The 21,312-nt window shown below is 46.5% G+C and overlaps 1 protein-coding gene across 2 annotated transcripts in view; it reads left to right on the top strand.

Moving 5' to 3' along the window:
- The window catches only part of LOC121004805 (ABC-type organic anion transporter ABCA8-like), a 525,268-nt gene that overhangs the window by 337,547 nt on the left and 166,409 nt on the right, over positions 1 to 21,312 (top strand). Inside the window, exons 2-4 of one of the 2 annotated variants that reach the window (XM_040437167.1) lie at positions 11,875 to 11,979; positions 13,560 to 13,767; positions 16,208 to 16,363. The exons of the other annotated variant lie outside the window; for it this stretch is intronic. Of the exons in view, the coding sequence (XP_040293101.1) occupies positions 11,875 to 11,979; positions 13,560 to 13,767; positions 16,208 to 16,363 (469 nt within the window). The remainder of the gene's footprint in view (positions 1 to 11,874; positions 11,980 to 13,559; positions 13,768 to 16,207; positions 16,364 to 21,312) is intronic. 2 annotated transcript variants of the gene reach the window in all.

A 21,312-nucleotide genomic window follows, 5' to 3' on the forward strand; every position in this document is an offset into this window, starting at 1 on the left:
CAACGCTAGTGGGTGGGGTCAGCACGAGTGGGTGGGGTCAGCAGTACCATAGTGCAACACAAAACACCATCCCAGCAGAACCAAATACCATAGTGCGGCACAACATACTACCTATTCCTCTGTGGTGGCCATCGATGGCTGCCAGGTTCTGTCCTTCTCTAGTTGTCTCTAATTAAAGGGGTTGTCCGCTTATTTATATAACATGAACAGGAATTGAATGGGACCGCTTATGTGAAATTACACCTGCACACTGCTGCAGTCGCGACAGGGGAGCAGGTAAACAATAAAGAGAAGGCAGCGCTTATGCGAACGAGGCCTCCTCTTCGAACAGCTGATCAGCGTGGGGTGCCGGGAGTCTGACCCCCACCGATCTGATCTTGATGACCTATCCAGGGAATAGATCATGAATATACCGTAAATAAAGCAGAAAGATATGGAGCAGGGGCTTAGGAGGTGAGATCAGGGGCACAACCCCAAGGCAACTCTACCTTTAGCATGCTGCCCCTAATAATTACCCCTATTATGCCCCCAGTTGCATGTTCCCCAAAATGACCAGCAAAAGAAGAAAGAATAAAAACTCATCATCTGCAATGAGCAGGACCGTGGTAAGGTTACACGGACGCCAAAATATGCAGTGGGTCCGGATACGGGTATAATAGTCTATGTTTTTTGTTTGTGACGCCAAGTGCAGCGCGCGCAGGGTACAGTCTCAGGGCCCTTTAAGGTGTTGCAACTCACGTACCGGGTGAGGAATGCCAGAGGGGGATAATGTCTCTGTGTAGTAGTAGGTATAGTGTCAACGGTGTCTCCTACCTGGGTACGGCTGGACTCCTGGATCCTGGCTCACTTGCAATAAATGAGTGTTGCTAGTAGGACTAATTGAGGGATTTGGTAGCAGTAAATGAGATCCAGACTTGGAATATAATTCAACTTGTCTTTACTGGAGGCAGCATTAATCCACATGAGATACAGCAATAGTCTTGGGTCCCAGCAGGTATTGGCAATGTATGGCAGGGATTACTATCTCTTCTGCTTCTATCATGTGCCTGGAGGATATGGCAGGAATCTATATCTTCTGCTCTGTCTATCTTCTGCTGTGTATGGGACTGACTAGCTGAGGAGGAATTTGGCTTCTCCTGGTCTCTGGATAGTTACAGTTCTGCTCACAGGGAATGGTTCTTCCTGGAGATCTGGAGGTGCTGCTTGCTTGTCAACCAGCTGAGGCTGAAGGCTCAGACTGGGGATGAAGATCTTTGGTCTCAACCGAGACTCAATCCTGGGTTGGGATCCCTATTTCTGGGAGTTCCTACCAGCACAGCCTTCCCCTAGCCGGGGTAGCTGGCACACTAACTCTAACTTCCTTCCCCACCCATGAGGCAGGATGTGGGAACATTCCACACCTCCTCAAAGAGGGGGGAGCTAAACTGGAATGTACTATTCCAGTCTAGATATGCTAAACTGTTACTAAAGCCCTGGTAACACATTGCTGCCACCCGCTGGTGTAAATGTAAATTACAGCAAATTACATTCAAACAAGACTTTCAATGCACATTTGTGAGGAATATTAACCCCATAGGGACACAGCCTTATTTCACCTTAAGGACCAGGCCATTTTTTGCAAATCTGACCACTGTCACTTTAAGTGCTGATAACTTTAAAACGCTTTGACTTATCCAGGCCATTCTGAGATAGTTTTTTCGTCACATATTGTACTTCATGACACTGGTAAAATGAAGTCAAATTTTATTTTTATTTTCACAAAATAATACCTAATTTACCAAAAAATTTGAAAAATTAGCAAATTTCAAAGTTTCAGTTTCTCTACTTCTGTAATACATAGTAATACCCCCAAAAATTGTGATGACTTTACATTCCCCATATGTCTACTTCATGTTTGAATTATTTTGGGAATGATATTTTATTTTTTGGGGATGTTACAAGGCTTAGAAGTTTAGAAGTAAATCTTGAAATTTTTCAGAAATTTACAAAAACTAAATTTTTAGGGACCAGTTCAGGTCTGAAGTCACTTTGCGAGGCTTACATAATAGAAACCACCCAAAAATGACCCCATCTAAGAAACTACACCCCTCAAGGTATTCAAAACTGATTTTACATACATCGTTAACCCTTTAGGTGTTGCACAAGAGTTATTGGCAAATGGGGATGAAATTTGAGAATTTCATTTTTTTGTCTAATTTTCCATTTAACCCATTTTTTCCACTAACAAAGCAAGGGTTAACAGCCAAACAAGACTGTATCTTTATTGCCCTGACTCTGTCGTTTACAGAAACACCCAATATGTGGCCGTAAACTACTGTACGGCCACACAGTAGGGCGTAGAGTGAAAGGTGCGCCGTATGGTTTTTGGAGGGCTGATTTTTATGGACCGGTTTATTTACACCATGTCCCATTTGAAGCCCCCCTGATGCACCCCTGGAGTAGAAACTCCATAAAAGTGACCCCATTTTGGAAACTACGGGATAAGGTGGCATTTTTTGGGGGACTATTTTTAGGGTACATATGATTTTTTATCAATTGTTAGATGTCATCTTGGTCTCATGATGTCAAAATGTGAACAGCATGATGAGGAGGACTGTTTAATACCAATTCTAACTGAACCATGGATCAAACACCTGTTGTGAGTTTTGCAGTTAAGCTCCTTGTTAGAGAACAGCAAGTTGCGCAAAAAGTACTGAAACACTGAACAGTTGGACATGTGCATTCAGAAGGTTAGAGAAGGTCACATTACGTTCACCTGTCAGCTGAGGTGAGGTCAGCCCATTACGGACTTCTTTTGGAAATTTGTTCAACTCCACATTTCAAAAAACCTCGCTTTTTTGTTTTTACATTAATATAGGCGCCTGAGGGCTTGTTTTGTATGGGCAGAGTCATACGTTTAATGCCACCACTTTGGGACACATCTAATCATGGCATAGCTTTTAAAGTTGTTTTGGTGAGACAGTGCGGTGACATGATGACTGCCGGTCACTACAATTATATCAGTGAGAGAATAAAAAGCAGTTGGAACCTCTGTATCGGCGTTGTCAGCAGAGATGCAGTACCAGGTAAGTATTGGTAAAAAAAAACTATTGATGGTTTATTTCAGGTCAACGAGTTTCAAGGGCGGAACGGCCCCTTCGTCAGGACAATGATACACATAACATCAGCAAACAGCGATTTTTAAAAGCATTTTTGGCGCGCAGGCCAGAGAGTAAGAGGGGAGGGGGAACAGTCATAGGCGTGTTCATGCATATTTACATATGTTAATGGTCTGGTAAATCAGCTTGTTGACAGTCTAAGGCTACTTTCACACTTGCGTCAGAGGATTCCGTCGCCGGTACTGCCTGTCGGATCTGGCAATCCGGACGCAAACGGATGCATTTGTCAAATAGATCCGGATGCGGATCCGTCTGACAAATGCATTGAAATACAGGATCCGTCTCTCCGTTGTCATCTGGAAAAACAGATCCGGTATTCATTTTTTTCACAGATTTAAAGGTCTGCGCATGCGCGGCCCGGAAGAACGGATCTGGCAATGTGGCAGTTTTGATAATGGAAGCGCTGGGGTCATATTTGGCAGTGGAAGCGCTGAGTCCACATCTAGCGGTGGGAGCGCTGGGTTCACATTTAATAATGGAAGCGTTGGGTTCATATTTGGCAACAGGGGCGCTGTGGGCATGGGGGCACTAATGCATAGTATTTTTTTATGTATATAATATATTATACCTCATATTTGGACTAATTACCGGATTTAGGGTATATTGAACAGCGGGAGGATGTACAATAGTACAAAATACTTCTAATATTTGTATAATCTGTAATTTCATAGTCATTAATGATGATGCTTGTAAATAATGAATAATGGCTTGTGGATAAATAAATGGGTTATAAAATAAATAATTAATAATCAATATTAAATATGATAAGTTTCCATAAAAGTACATAAAATTAATAAGTGGGAAAGTTTTAAATATGCATAATTCAATAATTATGACTCCTGTCATTAGAAACTCTTCAAGATAATAATAGTAATAAATGATAAGTAAGAGTACATGAAAATACATAAAAACCATTAGAAGATAGTTTCGCTAATCTCATTGAGCCCGTGTGGCGTAAGGGTGTCTAATTGATAGATCCAGTAGACCTCTCGTTTCTGGAGGCTACTGAATCTGTAACGGGTTATCGTGTATGTGGCCGATAGGTGGGATTTTTAATGGATGTTTTTCTTTGTCAGGCGCGGATGCACAATGTCTAGAGACGCTCTGTTTTTGATATTGTCTCTGGACATTGTATCTATGTTGGTTCACACGACAATGTAGTCCCTGTTTCATGCGACCAACGTATCGGACACGTTGATGTTTTATTTTAAAAGTTGACCCATATTTGTTGGAAATAAAATTAGTGTGATTATATGTGATAACTTTGCAGCACAAAAACCGTTTGGTTCCGCATTTATAGCGCCCTATTTTTGGGGGCTGTTTGTAAATACAAGATTAATTATAACACATTTATATAGTGTTTTTTGTTTTTTTCTCAGTTTTTCAATGAAAACTCTTCACAGCCCCAATGCTTTTTGGTTGATTTTTGTTGCTTTTTTTGAGAGGTGAAATGTAGAAAAAGCAGCAATTTTGGCATTGTGTAATAATGGGCTCACCAATATGAATTGTGTATATATATATTTTTTTATATTTTCACATAAATAAACATTTGCAAGTGACGAAATGCGATATTTTGCATTTTTTTTTTACTTTTTTTATGTGCTTCTATGCCCACTAGCGGACTTCTCTGAATCTTCATCGTGCTGTTGATAGGCCCCCCTGGTTGCCATAGCAAACCCTCAGAACCCCTACGATCATATCGTTGGGAGAGGGAGACCCCCTCCTTTCTCTAACCACATAAGGGTTAAACTGCCGTCACCGTAGTTATCTCTGATCCCGGCAGTGACAGACGGGTGATATAGCTGCCCCCACATGTAATGGCGTGGTACGGTAAGGGGTTAAAGGGAACCTGTCATCAACTTTGTGCTGCCCATACTAACGGCAGAATAAAGTAGAGACAGGTGAGTTGATTTCAGCGCTCTCTCATTTATAAGTTAAGAGTAAGTCGTTGCCGAGAACCAACATCACAATCATTACAGACAAGGCCTGGCAAAGAGTCCCGGCCACCTGAGAAGATTCCTGCTCTCCCTGACAGTCTTCTACCGAGTTTTCTCCCTTTCTCTCTAGGAGAGAACTGCCAATCATCAGCAGATGGGTGAGAGCAGGAGATTAGGAATAACCAGGACTCTTCTCAGGTAGATTTGACTCTTTTCCAGGCCTGGGCTGTGATGATTGTGATGCTGGTTCTCAACAACCACTTACTTTTAGCTCTTGAGTGACACACCGCTGAAATCAGCATTTCTGTCACTAATTTATGCTGAAAAATCACAAAATAGAGTGGCCTAACTGGGAAATGCTCAGACCCCATATACTGTAGCGTGGGGGAGCAGATCCTCCGCATGTGATCTGTTGCTAACAGCAATCCCCAGCAAAAATGCATACAATGGAGGATGCCGGCAGCGGACCACATGTACCACAAAAACATCCTACACAAGATGAAATAATGGGTGGATGAACATATAAGAGTAAATAGATCACTGCAAATGGTGCACCACAATAGTATGCAACTGACATTACAAGGCTAAACCCTTTCAATCTCATCCCATCTTTTCCCGTCTTCCATATTTGTGAAATGATTATTATTTCCCACTGATGACAGGACAGGTACCAGAAACGATTTCAGGACCTTAAAAGGGAACCCGTCATCAACTTTATGCTGACCTCACTGAGGGCAACATATAAGAGTAAATAGATCACTGCAAATGGTGCACCACAATAGTATGCAACTGACATTACAAGGCTAAACCCTCACACTGATGTTAAAAAATGAGATTTTAGCCAATATATTCCTGTCAGGAACATATCAGAGCCCGCGCTCCCAGTTAGGCCGCTCTATTCTGTGATTTTTCTTGATATGTATTGAATGTGCGGACGTTTATCGTTGGTAACATTCTAGTGCACCTGGTAGCCTGTGTCACGTGGCCTGCTATCGGTGGGGCTCACAGCCTCCTCCCATTGTGTTAGTGATCTTACTTTGGAGGTAAGCGGGAGTTTGGCTGTGAGTCGGACCTTGGCACCTATCGGACAGTATTCACACACTATAGGTAGGTTAGCAGTAGGTCCCGTCCTACACTGAGATACCTTGGCGGTGTGCGCGGGCTCCGATATGTTCCTGACAGGAATTTATTGGCTAAAATCTCATTTTTTAACATCAGTGTGAGGGTTAAGCCTTGCATTGTCAGTTGCATATTAGTGTGGTGCACCATTTGCAGTGATCTATTCACTATTTTATGTTGCCCTCAGTGAGGTTAGCATAAAGTTGATGACGGGTTCCCTTTTAAGGTCCTGAAATCGTTTCTGGTACCTGTCCTGTCATCAGTGGGAAATAATAATCATTTCACAAATATGGAAGACGGGAAAAGATGGGATGAGATTGAAAAAGAGCGTAATGCGTCGAGCATATGGTCACATGAACGTATGAAAATGGGCCACTTGGGATCAGAGAAGGTGTTGTGTAACGTGAAAGCTAAGTACCCTCGGAACAGGATGGTCCAGAACCAGTCATCTAACCAGGAGGTCTTTGAGGATCTTGAGTCATTAAAGTTTAGGGTTCAGGATAGGACACTTGTGTGGAGAACACGGTGAGGATAAACATCCCCAGGGCACGTGCCGGCATCCCTCAGGAGATGTCCTCCAGCCTCCTCAGGGTCTTCACAGAATGTGGTTCTTGTGGTCACCTTCAGTGTACCCGGATGAAGAAGCAGGGGCTTAATATGGCGGTCATAGTGGCACTGACAGATCAGGTTATGGTGGCTTCACTTTTCAGGGTTGAGGAACAGTCCTGAAACATAAGAAAAATAAGTTCTCCCTCCATCTTGCAAGCCCTCAGGACCATCTCTTTACTTTACTGGGCGAGGTCTGCAATGAACATCTGTTCTGATGACCACACAGATCCCTGATAACTGCTGGGGGCCATTTTGTCCTGTCCAAAAAAAACTGGCACAGGCTCCGAAGGCCACAGCTTACATTATGGGATCACACAGTTATCATCAGCTCCCTCATGTGCGCCCCTTGTCATGCCCTACCCCCACCATTGTTGTGGTGGGGGCACGTCCTCTGTATGTGGAGTCCTGGGGCTTTTTCTGTCCTGATTGGGTTTTGCTGTAGGCGGAGTTAATACATGTGAATGGCTGGAGGTGGGGAGGGGGATTGTGAGACCCTAACAAGACCATGTGCAGGCGAAAGCCCCTCGTCCTTCTCCATCAGATTAACCCCTCCAGGCCTGGTGCCTCAATCTACAGGTCTGTACTTTACACAGTGTTGGGTAGGGCATAACCCTGCAGAGGGCGCCATAATGACCTACAGCCCATTCACTATGCTGGAGGAGGAAGAGAAAACCTGAGCCACCAGCAATGTGGGTGAAGGGGACTAGAAGACCCAGAGAGATGTTACATGGGTTCTTATGACTTTGCATTTGTAGAGTAGAAAATAGAATCAGCTCCTGACAACCCTGACTACCTCTCAGACAGGATATACAGGCAGGTTGTCAGCAGTAATAGATGAATAGATGTTCCTGTAGTATAAGGTGTGTGGATCTCATGTCTGATCACATGTCATTATATCAGTGATGTCATCAGTAGGGGGCGGGGCTGTGACTACCTCTCAGACAGGATATACAGGCAGGTTGTCAGCAGTAATAGATGAATAGATGTTCCTGTAGTATAAGGAGTGTGGATCTCATGTCTGATCACATGTCATTATATCAGTGATGTCATCAGCAGGGGGCGGGGCTGTGACTACCTCTCAGACAGGATATACAGGCAGGTTGTCAGCAGTAATAGATGAATAGATGTTCCTGTAGTATAAGGTGTGTGGATCCCATGTCTGATCACATGTCATTATATCAGTGATGTCATCAGCAGGGGGCGGGGCTGTGACTACCTCTCAGACATGATATACAGGCAGGTTGTCAGCAGTAATAGATGAATAGATGTTCCTGTAGTATAAGGTGTGTGGATCTCATGTCTGATCACATGTCCTTATATCAGTGATGTCATCAGCAGGGGGCGGGGCTGTGACAACCTCTCAGACATGATATACAGGCAGGTTGTCAGCAGTAATAGATGAATAGATGTTCCTGTAGTATAAGGTGTGTGGATCCCATGTCTGATCACATGTCATTATATCAGTGATGTCATCAGCAGGGGGCGGGGCTGTGACTACCTCTCAGACATGATATACAGGCAGGTTGTCAGCAGTAATAGATGAATAGATGTTCCTGTAGTATAAGGTGTGTGGATCTCATGTCTGATCACATGTCCTTATATCAGTGATGTCATCAGCAGGGGGCGGGGCTGTGACAACCTCTCAGACAGGATATACAGGCAGGTTGTCAGCAGTAATAGATGAATAGATGTTCCTGTAGTATAAGGTGTGTGGATCTCATGTCTGATCACATGTCCTTATATCAGTGATGTCATCAGCAGGGGGCGGGGCTGTGACTACCTCTCAGACAGGATATACAGGCAGGTTGTCAGCAGTAATAGATGAATAGATGTTACTCTAGTATAAGGAGTGTGGATCCCATGTCTGATCACATGTCATTATATCAGTGATGTCATCAGCAGGGGGCGGGGCTGTGACAACCTCTCAGACAGGATATACAGGCAGGTTGTCAGCAGTAATAGATGAATAGATGTTCCTGTAGTATAAGGTGTGTGGATCTCATGCCTGATCACATGTCATTATATCAGTGATGTCATCAGCAGGGGGCGGGGCTGTGACAACCTCTCAGACAGGATATACAGGCAGGTTGTCAGCAGTAATAGATGAATAGATGTTCCTGTAGTATAAGGTGTGTGGATCTCATGTCTGATCACATGTCATTATATCAGTGATGTCATCAGCAGGGGGCGGGGCTGTGACTACCTCTCAGACAGGATATACAGGCAGGTTGTCAGCAGTAATAGATGAATAGATGTTCCTGTAGTATAAGGAGTGTGGATCTCATGTCTGATCACATGTCATTATATCAGTGATGTCATCAGCAGAGGGCAGGGCTGTGACAACCTCTCAGACAGGATATACAGGCAGGTTGTCAGCAGTAATAGATGAATAGATGTTCCTGTAGTATAAGGAGTGTGGATCTCATGTCTGATCACATGTCATTATATCAGTGATGTCATCAGCAGGGGGCGGGGCTGTGACTACCTCTCAGACAGGATATACAGGCAGGTTGTCAGCAGTAATAGATGAATAGATGTTCCTGTAGTATAAGGAGTGTGGATCCCATGTCTGATCACATGTCATTATATCAGTGATGTCATCAGCAGGGGCGGGGCTGTGACAACCTCTCAGACAGGATATACAGGCAGGTTGTCAGCAGTAATAGATGAATAGATGTTCCTGTAGTATAAGGAGTGTGGATCCCATGTCTGATCACATGTCATTATATCAGTGATGTCATCAGCAGGGGGCAGGGCTGTGACAACCTCTCAGACAGGATATACAGGCAGGTTGTCAGCAGTAATAGATGAATAGATGTTCCTGTAGTATAAGGTGTGTGGATCTCATGTCTGATCACATGTCATTATATCAGTGATGTCATCAGCAGGGGGCGGGGCTGTGACAACCTCTCAGACATGATATACAGGCAGGTTGTCAGCAGTAATAGATGTTCCTGTAGTATAAGGTGTGTGGATCTCATGTCTGATCACATGTCATTATATCAGTGATGTCATCAGCAGGGGGCGGGGCTGTGACAACCTCTCAGACAGGATATACAGGCAGGTTGTCAGCAGTAATAGATGAATAGATGTTCCTGTAGTATAAGGTGTGTGGATCTCATGTCTGATCACATGTCATTATATCAGTGATGTCATCAGCAGGGGGCGGGGCTGTGACTACCTCTCAGACAGGATATACAGGCAGGTTGTCAGCAGTAATAGATGAATAGATGTTCCTGTAGTATAAGGTGTGTGGATCTCATGTCTGATCACATGTCATTATATCAGTGATGTCATCAGCAGGGGGCGGGGCTGTGACTACCTCTCAGACAGGATATACAGGCAGGTTGTCAGCAGTAATAGATGAATAGATGTTCCTGTAGTATAAGGAGTGTGGATCTCATGTCTGATCACATGTCATTATATCAGTGATGTCATCAGCAGGGGGCGGGGCTGTGACAACCTCTCAGACAGGATATACAGGCAGGTTGTCAGCAGTAATAGATGAATAGATGTTCCTGTAGTATAAGGTGTGTGGATCTCATGTCTGATCACATGTCATTATATCAGTGATGTCATCAGCAGGGGGCGGAGCTGTGACTACCTCTCAGACAGGATATACAGGCAGGTTGTCAGCAGTAATAGATGAATAGATGTTCCTGTAGTATAAGGTGTGTGGATCCCATGTCTGATAAGTGCAGTGACCGGGTTTGGGGTGTCCCACAGTTACGCTCTGTCCCCCAGACACCGTTGAGGTGTCACCATGTGTTGCTGCTCTCTGGAAGGGATGGTAAGACGTGGTGCACCCCAATGGGAAATATCTTCAGAGTCAGGGTCTGCAGTAAACCAGTGTGCTTCTTTACTGGAGGAACTCAAGTGCAAAAAGAAACAGGCAAGGCACTGAAATGGCTTCACCAGTCTCCTCCCGGGCAGAAGATGGTTCTGTGTTGAGAAAAGGCCTGAGCTAGCTGTCCCTCTCTTTTTTTGAAGGCTGATATCCTGGCCAAAGGGCTTGTGGCACAGGGTCTTCAGCTCAGTCGTCCGGCAGGGTATCCTCATCTCAGCATCTTCTTCTGGTCACTTGTGCAGTCTGGCAGAGTCTCTTCTAAACACTATCTGTAGACCTCTAGGAGCTCTGACTGTGCTTTTATACTGTTTCTAACTGATTCAGAACCTTCTAGTAGGAGAGGTTAAGCTAGAGATGCACAGCCTAAAAGAAACAATGTTGCAGTTCACTGCTGCCATAGACTTGTACTGTTCCCTAACCAAGTCAATGGGATCGACTAAACCTGTGTGTGAAAAGGTCACTGTGTTTTTTTTTCCTTTCAAACCTCAGCTCTGCATAGTGCCCTATGGTATCTGTGGAAATGTACTAGCTTCTCAGTGCACAGGCTGGAAAGTCCCAAAGTCTCTCAATATTAGGCTACTTTCACACTTGCAGCAGAGAAATCTGGCAGGCTGGTCCAGCAGAGAACAGCCTGGTGTAATAGCCTGTAACGTTTTTTTGTCTGACCAAATCCAGACATATTTGCGACCAGATCCCCGCCATGACCCGTTATAGTCAATGGGATTGGGCAGGCATGCAACAACTGCTATGCCAGATCTGGAGAACTTCGGCAGGCTGTTATCTGCCGGAACAGCCTTACAGAATTCTTTGCCACAAGTGTGAAACTAGCCTGAGCTTGTTGTGCATTAACCCTTTCAGTGCAATTCCAGTTCAAAAGAAACAGGATATATTGCAATAAATATATGAAAGGCAGCTCAACAATATAAAACCATATAAGTGCACAAAACAGCAGAAATCACAGTGCTAGTTAACCCTAACTAGTTAACTGGCATTGTGTAGTAACAGTAAGTGCAAATGTCCATAGTCCAAGGTACCCTTGCTCCAGGGCACTACATAAGGTGTGTGGATCTCATGTCTATCACAATGTAATTATATCAGTAATGTCAGTAATGGGGGGCGGGGCTGTGACAACCTCTCAGACATGATGTAGGGGCAGGTTGTCGGCATTGTGGATGGAGTTATCCTTTAACATGTTTTTTTCTAGATGAGCGTGGAGATGCGGAGAGACGCCAGCCTGTGGTCGCAGACCTTTGCTCTTCTTTGGAAGAATCTTCTGCTGAAATGGAGGAGGAAGTGGCATACGGTTCTGGCAAGTTGTCAGGCTCTGGGAGCACAATGCGGCCGCTGTCTGTGTGTAAACGGGTGCAGCAGATTTGTTGTGTAGTCAGCAGAATTAAGAGATTTCCTACCCTGAGGTGGCATGACCTGGACATTTCTGAGCTGTGCCCGGGTGCATGCTGAACCCTACAGATCCATCCCAGGACCCCCATAGATCGCAGCCACAGATGAAGCGTTGGTTCTGATGATAATCACAGCCTTCGGATACCGGCCGTGTACATTTCGCATTTTGTCGAACTGAACGGCCGGCCCCTAATAGAACAGTTCTATCCTTGTCAGGATTAGGGCATGCTCTAGATTTTTATGCGAGGCCACGGATGCGGACAGCACATACAGTACAGACCAAAAGTTTGGACACACCTTCTCATTCAAAGAGTTTTCTTTATTTTCATGACTATGAAGGCATCAAAACTATGAATTAACACATGTGGAATTATATACATAACAAACAAGTGTGAAACAACTGAAAATATGTCATATTCTAGGTTCTTCAAAGTAGCCACCTTTTGCTTTGATTACTGCTTTGCACACTCTTGGCATTCTCTTGATGAGCTTCAAGAGGTAGTCCCCTGAAATGGTCTTCCAACATGGTCTTGAAGGAGTTCCCAGAGATGCTTAGCACTTGTTGGCCCTTTTGCCTTCACTCTGCGGTCCAGCTCACCCCAAACCATCTCGATTGGGTTCAGGTCCGGTGACTGTGGAGGCGAGGTCATCTGGCGCAGCACCCCATCACTCTCCTTCATGGTCAAATAGCCCTTACTTTCAAAGTTTTCCCAATTTTTCGGCTGACTGACTGACCTTAATTTCTTAAAGTAATGATGGCCACTCGTTTTTCTTTACTTAGCTGCTTTTTTCTTGCCATAATACAAATTCTAACAGTCTATTCAGTAGGACTATCAGCTGTGTATCCACCTGACTTCTCCTCAACGCCACTGATGGTCCCAACCCCATTTATAAGGCAAGAAATCCCACTTATTAAACCTGACAGGGCACACCTGTGAAGTGAAGACCATTTCAGGGGACTACCTCTTGAAGCTCATCAAGAGAATGCCAAGAGTGTGCAAAGCAGTAATCAAAGCAAAAGGTGGCTACTTTGAAGAACCTAGAATATGACATATTTTCAGTTGTTTCACACTTGTTTGTTATGTATATAATTCCACATGTGTTAATTCATAGTTTTGATGCCTTCAGTGTGAATCTACAATTTTCATAGTCATGAAAAAAAAGAAAACTCTTTGAATGAGAAGGTGTGTCCAAACTTTTGGTCTGTACTGTATGTCCCCATTAAAGTGAATGGGCCTGCATCCGACCCGCAAAAAATGCTGACCAAAAAAACCTGTGTGCATGAGCCCTTATATGTCATGGGTACACATTACCAACAACTCTCTCATTTGCAGCACCCTTTGTATTCATGAGTAGAATGTTGGAATAACGGTGAAGACTGACACACACAGGCAGAAACAGGACAGCGCATGCAGAAGTGGCAGGCAGTGTACATTAGTAGATGTATCATCCCTATAGCCACTGATGATCTCCTCTCTCCCGGGACAGGAATGGCTCCAGCACTTGGCGTTTGTGCTGCTCTTGTTTTTCTTCACTTCCAGCCTGGAGGATACAAGGATGCCATATCTGTCGCCGGCAGCCGACCTCGGGCGCTTGGATAAGTTTAACATCACAGATGTTGTTGTCGGATACAGCCTAAAGTCATCTGCTGCCCACAAGATCATGCAGAAAGTTCACAAGAGCGGCAGAATGCCAGGTAATGGTGATGGAAGCTTCATGGTGGAGTTCCCCTTTAAAGGGGTTCTGCACTTTGTTCAAACTGATGATCTATCCTCTGGATAGATCATCAGCATCTGATCGGCGGGGGTCCAACACCCGGGACCCCCGCCGATCAGCTGTTTGAGAAGGCAGCAGCGCCGCGGCCTTCTCACTGTTTACCGCTGGCCGAGTGATGTCACGACTTGTATCAACTGGCCTGGGCGGGGCTAAGCTCCATTCAAGGGAACGGAGCCTAGCCGCGCCCAGGCCAGTGATACTAGTCGTGACGTCACTCGGCCAGCGGTAAACAGTGAGAAGGCCGCGGCGCTGCTGGAGCGCCACTACATTCTCAGACAGCTGATCGGCTCTGGATAGATCACCAGTTTAAACAAAGTGCAGAACCTCTTTAAGCGCTATGTCCATCTTTTCTGGCATTTCTATATCTGTTGTGTACCTTCTACAGAAATACAGTCAGGTCCATAAATATTGGGACATGGACACAATTCTAACATTTTTGGCTCTATACACCATCACAATGGATGTGAAATGAAATGAACAAGATGTGATTTACCTGCAGACTGTCCGCTTTAATTTGAGGCATTTACATCCAAATCTGGTGAACGGTGCAGGAATTACAGCAGTTTGCATATGTGCCTCCCACTTGTTAAGGGTCCAAAAGTAATGGGACAATTGTCTTCTCGGCTGTTCCATGGCCAGGTATGTGTTACTCCCTCATTATCCCAATTACAATGAGCAGATAAAAGGTCCAGAGGTCATTTCCAGTCTGCTATTTGCATTTGGAATCTGTTTCTGTCAACTCTCAAGATGAGATCCAACGAGCTGTCACTATCAGTGAAGCAAGCCATCATTAGGCTGAAAAAACACAACAAACCCATCAGAGAGATAGAAAAAACATTAGGCCTGGCCAAAACAACTGTTTGGAACATTCTTAAAAAGAAGGAACGCACCGGTGAGCTCAGCAACACCAAAAGACCTGGAAGACCACGGAAAACAACTGTGGTGGATGAGCGAAGAATTCTTTCCCTGGTGAAGAAAACACCCTTCACAACAGTTGGCCAGATCAAGAACACTCTCCAGGAGGTAGGTGTAAGTGTGTCAAAGTCAACAATCAGGAGAAGACTTCACCAGAGTGAATACAGAGGGTTCACCACAAGATGGAAACCATTGGTGAGCCTCAAAAACAGGAAGGCCAGGTTAGAGTTTGCCAAACGACATCTAAAAAAGCCTTCACAGTTCTGGAACAACATCCTATGGACAGATGAGACCAAGATCAACTTGTACCAGAGTGATAGGAAGAGAAGAGTATGGAGAAGGAAAGGAACTGCTCATGATCCTAAGCATACCACCTCATCAGTGAAGCATGGTGGTGGTAGTGTCATGGCGTGGGCATGTATGGCTGCCAATGGAACTGGTTCTCTTGTATTTATTGATGATGTGACTGCTGACAAAAGCAGCAGGATGAATTCTGAAGTGTTTCGGGAATATTATCTACTCCTATTCAGCCAAATGCTTCAGAACTCATTGGACGGCGCTTCACAGTGCAGATGGACAATGACCCAAAGCATACTGCAAAAGCAACCAAAGAGTTTTTTAAGGGAAAGAAGTGGAATGTTCTGCAATGGCCGAGTCAATCACCGGACCTGAATCCGATTGAGCATTTCACTTGATGGAGACAAAACTGAAGGGAAAATGCCCCAAGAACAAGCAGGACCTGAAGACAGTTGCAGTAGAGGCCTGGCAGAGCATCACCAGGGATGAAACCCAGCGTCTGGTGATGTCTATGCGTTCCAGACTTCAGGCTGTAATTGACTGCAAAGGATTTGCAACCAAGTATTAAAAAGGGAAAGTTTGATTTAGGATTATTATTCTGTCCCATTACTTTTGGTCCCTTAACAAGTAGGAGGCACATATACAAACTGCTGTAATTCCTGCACCGTTCACCTGATTTGAATGTAAATCCCCTCAAACTAAAGCTGACAGTCTGCAGGTAAAGCACATCTTGTTTGTTTCATTTCAAATCCATTGTGGTGGTGTACAGAGCCAAAAATGTTAGAATTGTGTCCATGTCCCAATATTTATGGACCTGACTGTATGCTACCGTTTTGTGTCTACAGCTCCTAGGCCGGACTGCACGTCACCATGGTAACAGACAACAAACAAAGCCTGTGTAGTCTGATGCTGCAGTCATACACCTTCTTCCTCACATACAGAATCAGACTACGCAGGGGATTTATGTAGTCTGTTACCGTGGAGACACAGAGGCCTACAACTAATATTCTTTGTAAAGTTGCTTCTTTTTAAATTGTAGACACATTGGAGCAATAAAGGGGGTAATTATTTTGATAATACAGCAGGACCCCAAATACACCCATCTGGGGGTCACAGATACGTGACGATTTTACTTTTTGCTCCTCCAGGAATCACCATCGAGGGAATCTCCAACGAGACGGAAATGCTACGTCTTGTAACTGAGAGAGAAATGGTGGCGGTGACGTTTGAGAGTGAATTTACGTATTACATCCAGTACCCATCGTATAACGTGCCCCCAGCAAACGACTACCTAGTATACAGACGTAAGTGAGTGGGCGGCCATGGGTTGATGCTCTCAGTAGGGTTCATCTGCGTGTGTCTAACCACCCATGGTTCTAAACCACATCATTTCAGATCCTTGCTGAAAAATCTGCAGCTATATAAACAGCAGCACAGAGTTCGGTGCGGAATATGGTCGGGAATCCACATGAAAATACCACTGTGTGAACATACCCTTATTACACCATAGACGTTAAGGATAACATGGCCTGAAACCAGCGCTTTAAGGGTGTATTCACACAGTGAGGTTTCCTGTGTGCTACCGGCAGAACTGCGGCAAATGGTGGTAAAAACATTCCTGCTTGTGTTATTGGGGGGGACACAGAAACCGGGGGTATAGCTGTTGCCACTAGGAGGAGACACTAAGCAGAAAAAGCATTAACCCCTCCTGTAGGCACCGCTAGTCAGGAGGCAGACCCCCCACTCATGCCGGGCCGCCTCCTCCTGCTTTTATTGTTTTACCCCTTTTGGCGTGAAACAGGGATGATGGCGTCTTCTTGTTATCCCCAGCGGCAGCGGCAAACAGTGTCAGCCCCCTCTTCCTTCCACCCACCAGCCATGGGGTCACCCATCGTTCATGTCCGCTCTCCCTCCACCATACTAGCACAACTGGGTGCAAAGACCATAAAGATGGGGTGAGTATTTCAGGATTAAGTAGGTACTCCTCTACATGACCAACGCACCCCCTTTTTTTCCAGGTGACTCCCATCCCCCAAGAGTCTTTTTCTTTCTGGGGGATCCCAGGGATTGGGGTCCCTCCTCTTTATTGGGTTACCTAGAGGAGCCACCATATCCCTACATAGCTGGTCAGAGCAGGAGTCGCTGAAGTCAGCCGTCCAAGCACAACTCATAGAACCGCCTACTGGTCTTCTTCCAACACCGGAGCCCTGAACCAACATGATTATCTCCAGTCCTGGCCTCATTATCTCTTTTAGGCTGCAGCTCTTGCTCCTTACTAGGCCTTCAGTGGGTCTGGAAGCAGCACATCTTTTATTTCCAGCGGGTGGAACTGTGTGTCCAGTCGTCCAACCGACTACCATTTTGCCAATTGTGGTGCTTACACTTGTCAGGGCCAGTCCAGCGCCACGCCAACTCATGCTCCTATCTGAGCCGTCCTATCTAATTGAGGCCGTGGTGAGGCCCAACCTTCAGTGGGACTGAGGAAGCGTGTTTCTGGCAAATGGTGGTTAGACCGCCGTGCCTCCGTCTTTTCTCTAAGGGAAGGCTCCTAGACCCCCAGACATTTTTCTCTACACAGCACCGATGCTCCGGACCTATGTCCTACTGACCTCTTCTCCTTCCCCAGCCATCTTATTCACTTGAGGTCAAGGCTTTTACAGCCAACTAGGCCAAGATTGCAGCACGGATGGAGGTGATGTAGTCACTATGCCTGTGGACTCTATTCCTGGCCCTCCTATTGTGGCTGGGCTCTGTTTTTTTTACAGCCTCCAGACGTCTTTCCAAGGACGGAGTGCCGGTAGGACTCCATGTTTTTGTTTGCCCTCTCAATGTGCAATAATTATACTAATGCAAGATACCTTATCTAACATGGCTGTGTGGTTTCTGACATGCACCAGGCGGCCTCATTACCCCCTCACTCCGGCGGAGTAGTGGTACCAACACTAGCGGCTGTATATAACATGGCTGTGTGGTTTCTGACATGTGCCAGGCGGCCTCATTACCCCCTCACTCCGGCCGAGTAGTGGTACTAACACTAGCGGCTGTATATAACATGGCTGTGTGGTTTCTGACATGCACCAGGCGGCCTCATTACCCCCTCACTCCGGCGGAGTAGTGGTACCAACACTAGCGGCTGTATATAACATGGCTGTGTGGTTTCTGACATGTGCCAGGCGGCCTCATTACCCCCTCACTCCGGCCGAGTAGTGGTACTAACACTAGCGGCTGTATATAACATGGCTGTGTGGTTTCTGACATGCACCAGGCGGCCTCATTACCCCCTCACTCCGGCGGAGTAGTAGTACTAACACTAGTGGCTGTATATAACATGGCTGTGTGGTTTCTGACATGCACCAGGCGGCCTCATTACCCCCTCACTCCGGCGGAGTAGTGGTACCAACACTAGCGGCTGTATATAACATGGCTGTGTGGTTTCTGACATGCACCAGGCGGCCTCATTACCCCCTCACTCCGGCGGAGTAGTAGTACTAACACTAGCGGCTGTATATAACATGGCTGTGTGGTTTCTGACATGCACCAGGCGGCCTCATTACCCCCTCACTCCGGCGGAGTAGTAGTACTAACACTAGCGGCTGTATATAACACGGCTGTGTGGTTTCTGACATGCACCAGGCGGCCTCATTACCCCCTCACTCCGGCGGAGTAGTAGTACTAACACTAGCGGCTGTATATAACATGGCTGTGTGGTTTCTGACATGCACCAGGCGGCCTCATTACCCCCTCACTCCGGCCGAGTAGTAGTACTAACACTAGCGGCTGTATATAACATGGCTGTGTGGTTTCTGACATGCACCAGGCGGCCTCATTACCCCCTCACTCCGGCGGAGTAGTGGTACTAACACTAGTGGCTGTATATAACATGGCTGTGTGGTTTCTGACATGTGCCAGGCGGCCTCATTACCCCCTCACTCCGGCGGAGTAGTGGTACCAACACTAGCGGCTGTATATAACATGGCTGTGTGGTTTCTGACATGCACCAGGCGGCCTCATTACCCCCTCACTCCGGCGGAGTAGTAGTACTAACACTAGCGGCTGTATATAACATGGCTGTGTGGTTTCTGACATGCACCAGGCGGCCTCATTACCCCCTCACTCCGGCGGAGTAGTGGTACTAACACTAGCGGCTGTATATAACATGATAACATGGCTGTGTGGTTTCTGACATGTGCCAGGCGGCCTCATTACCCCCTCACTCCGGCGGAGTAGTGGTACCAACACTAGCGGCTGTATATAACATGATAACATGGCTGTGTGGTTTCTGACATGTGCCAGGCGGCCTCATTACCCCCTCACTCCGGCGGAGTAGTGGTACTAACACTAGCGGCTGTATATAACATGGCTGTGTGGTTTCTGACATGCACCAGGCGGCCTCATTACCCCCTCACTCCGGCGGAGTAGTAGTACTAACACTAGTGGCTGTATATAACATGGCTGTGTGGTTTCTGACATGTGCCAGGCGGCCTCATTACCCCCTCACTCCGGCGGAGTAGTAGTACTAACACTAGCGGCTGTATATAACATGGCTGTGTGGTTTCTGACATGCGCCAGGCGGCCTCATTACCCCCTCACTCCGGCGGAGTAGTAGTACTAACACTAGCGGCTGTATATAACATGGCTGTGTGGTTTCTGACATGCACCAGGCGGCCTCATTACCCCCTCACTCCGGCGGAGTAGTAGTACTAACACTAGCGGCTGTATATAACATGGCTGTGTGGTTTCTGACATGCACCAGGCGGCCTCATTACCCCCTCACTCCGGCGGAGTAGTAGTACTAACACTAGCGGCTGTATATAACATGGCTGTGTGGTTTCTGACATGCACCAGGCGGCCTCATTACCCCCTCACTCCGGCGGAGTAGTAGTACTAACACTAGTGGCTGTATATAACATGGCTGTGTGGTTTCTGACATGCACCAGGCGGCCTCATTACCCCCTCACTCCGGCGGAGTAGTAGTACTAACACTAGCGGCTGTATATAACATGGCTGTGTGGTTTCTGACATGCACCAGGCGGCCTCATTACCCCCTCACTCCGGCGGAGTAGTGGTACTAACACTAGCGGCTGTATATAACATGGCTGTGTGGTTTCTGACATGCACCAGGCGGCCTCATTACCCCCTCACTCCGGCGGAGTAGTAGTACTAACACTAGCGGCTGTATATAACATGGCTGTGTGGTTTCTGACATGCACCAGGCGGCCTCATTACCCCCTCACTCCGGCGGAGTAGTAGTACTAACACTAGCGGCTGTATATAACATGGCTGTGTGGTTTCTGACATGCACCAGGCGGCCTCATTACCCCCTCACTCCGGCGGAGTAGTGGTACTAACACTAGCGGCTGTATATAACATGGCTGTGTGGTTTCTGACATGCACCAGGCGGCCTCATTACCCCCTCACTCCGGCGGAGTAGTAGTACTAACACTAGCGGCTGTATATAACATGGCTGTGTGGTTTCTGACATGCACCAGGCGGCCTCATTACCCCCTCACTCCGGCGGAGTAGTAGTACTAACACTAGCGGCTGTATATAACATGGCTGTGTGGTTTCTGACATGCACCAGGCGGCCTCATTACCCCCTCACTCCGGCGGAGTAGTAGTACTAACACTAGCGGCTGTATATAACATGGCTGTGTGGTTTCTGACATGCACCAGGCGGCCTCATTACCCCCTCACTCCGGCGGAGTAGTAGTACTAACACTAGCGGCTGTATATAACATGGCTGTGTGGTTTCTGACATGCACCAGGCGGCCTCATTACCCCCTCACTCCGGCGGAGTAGTAGTACTAACACTAGCGGCTGTATATAACATGGCTGTGTGGTTTCTGACATGCACCAGGCGGCCTCATTACCCCCTCACTCCGGCGGAGTAGTGGTACTAACACTAGCGGCTGTATATAACATGGCTGTGTGGTTTCTGACATGCACCAGGCGGCCTCATTACCCCCTCACTCCGGCGGAGTAGTGGTACTAACACTAGCGGCTGTATATAACATGGCTGTGTGGTTTCTGACATGCACCAGGCGGCCTCATTACCCCCTCACTCCGGCGGAGTAGTGGTACTAACACTAGTGGCTGTATATAACATGGCTGTGTGGTTTCTGACATGCACCAGGCGGCCTCATTACCCCCTCACTCCGGCGGAGTAGTGGTACTAACACTAGCGGCTGTATATAACATGGCTGTGTGGTTTCTGACATGCACCAGGCGGCCTCATTACCCCCTCACTCCGGCG

Source organism: Bufo bufo, chromosome 6, assembly GCF_905171765.1.
Source record: "Bufo bufo chromosome 6, aBufBuf1.1, whole genome shotgun sequence".
In the NCBI taxonomy this organism is placed as follows: Eukaryota; Metazoa; Chordata; class Amphibia; order Anura; family Bufonidae; genus Bufo; species Bufo bufo.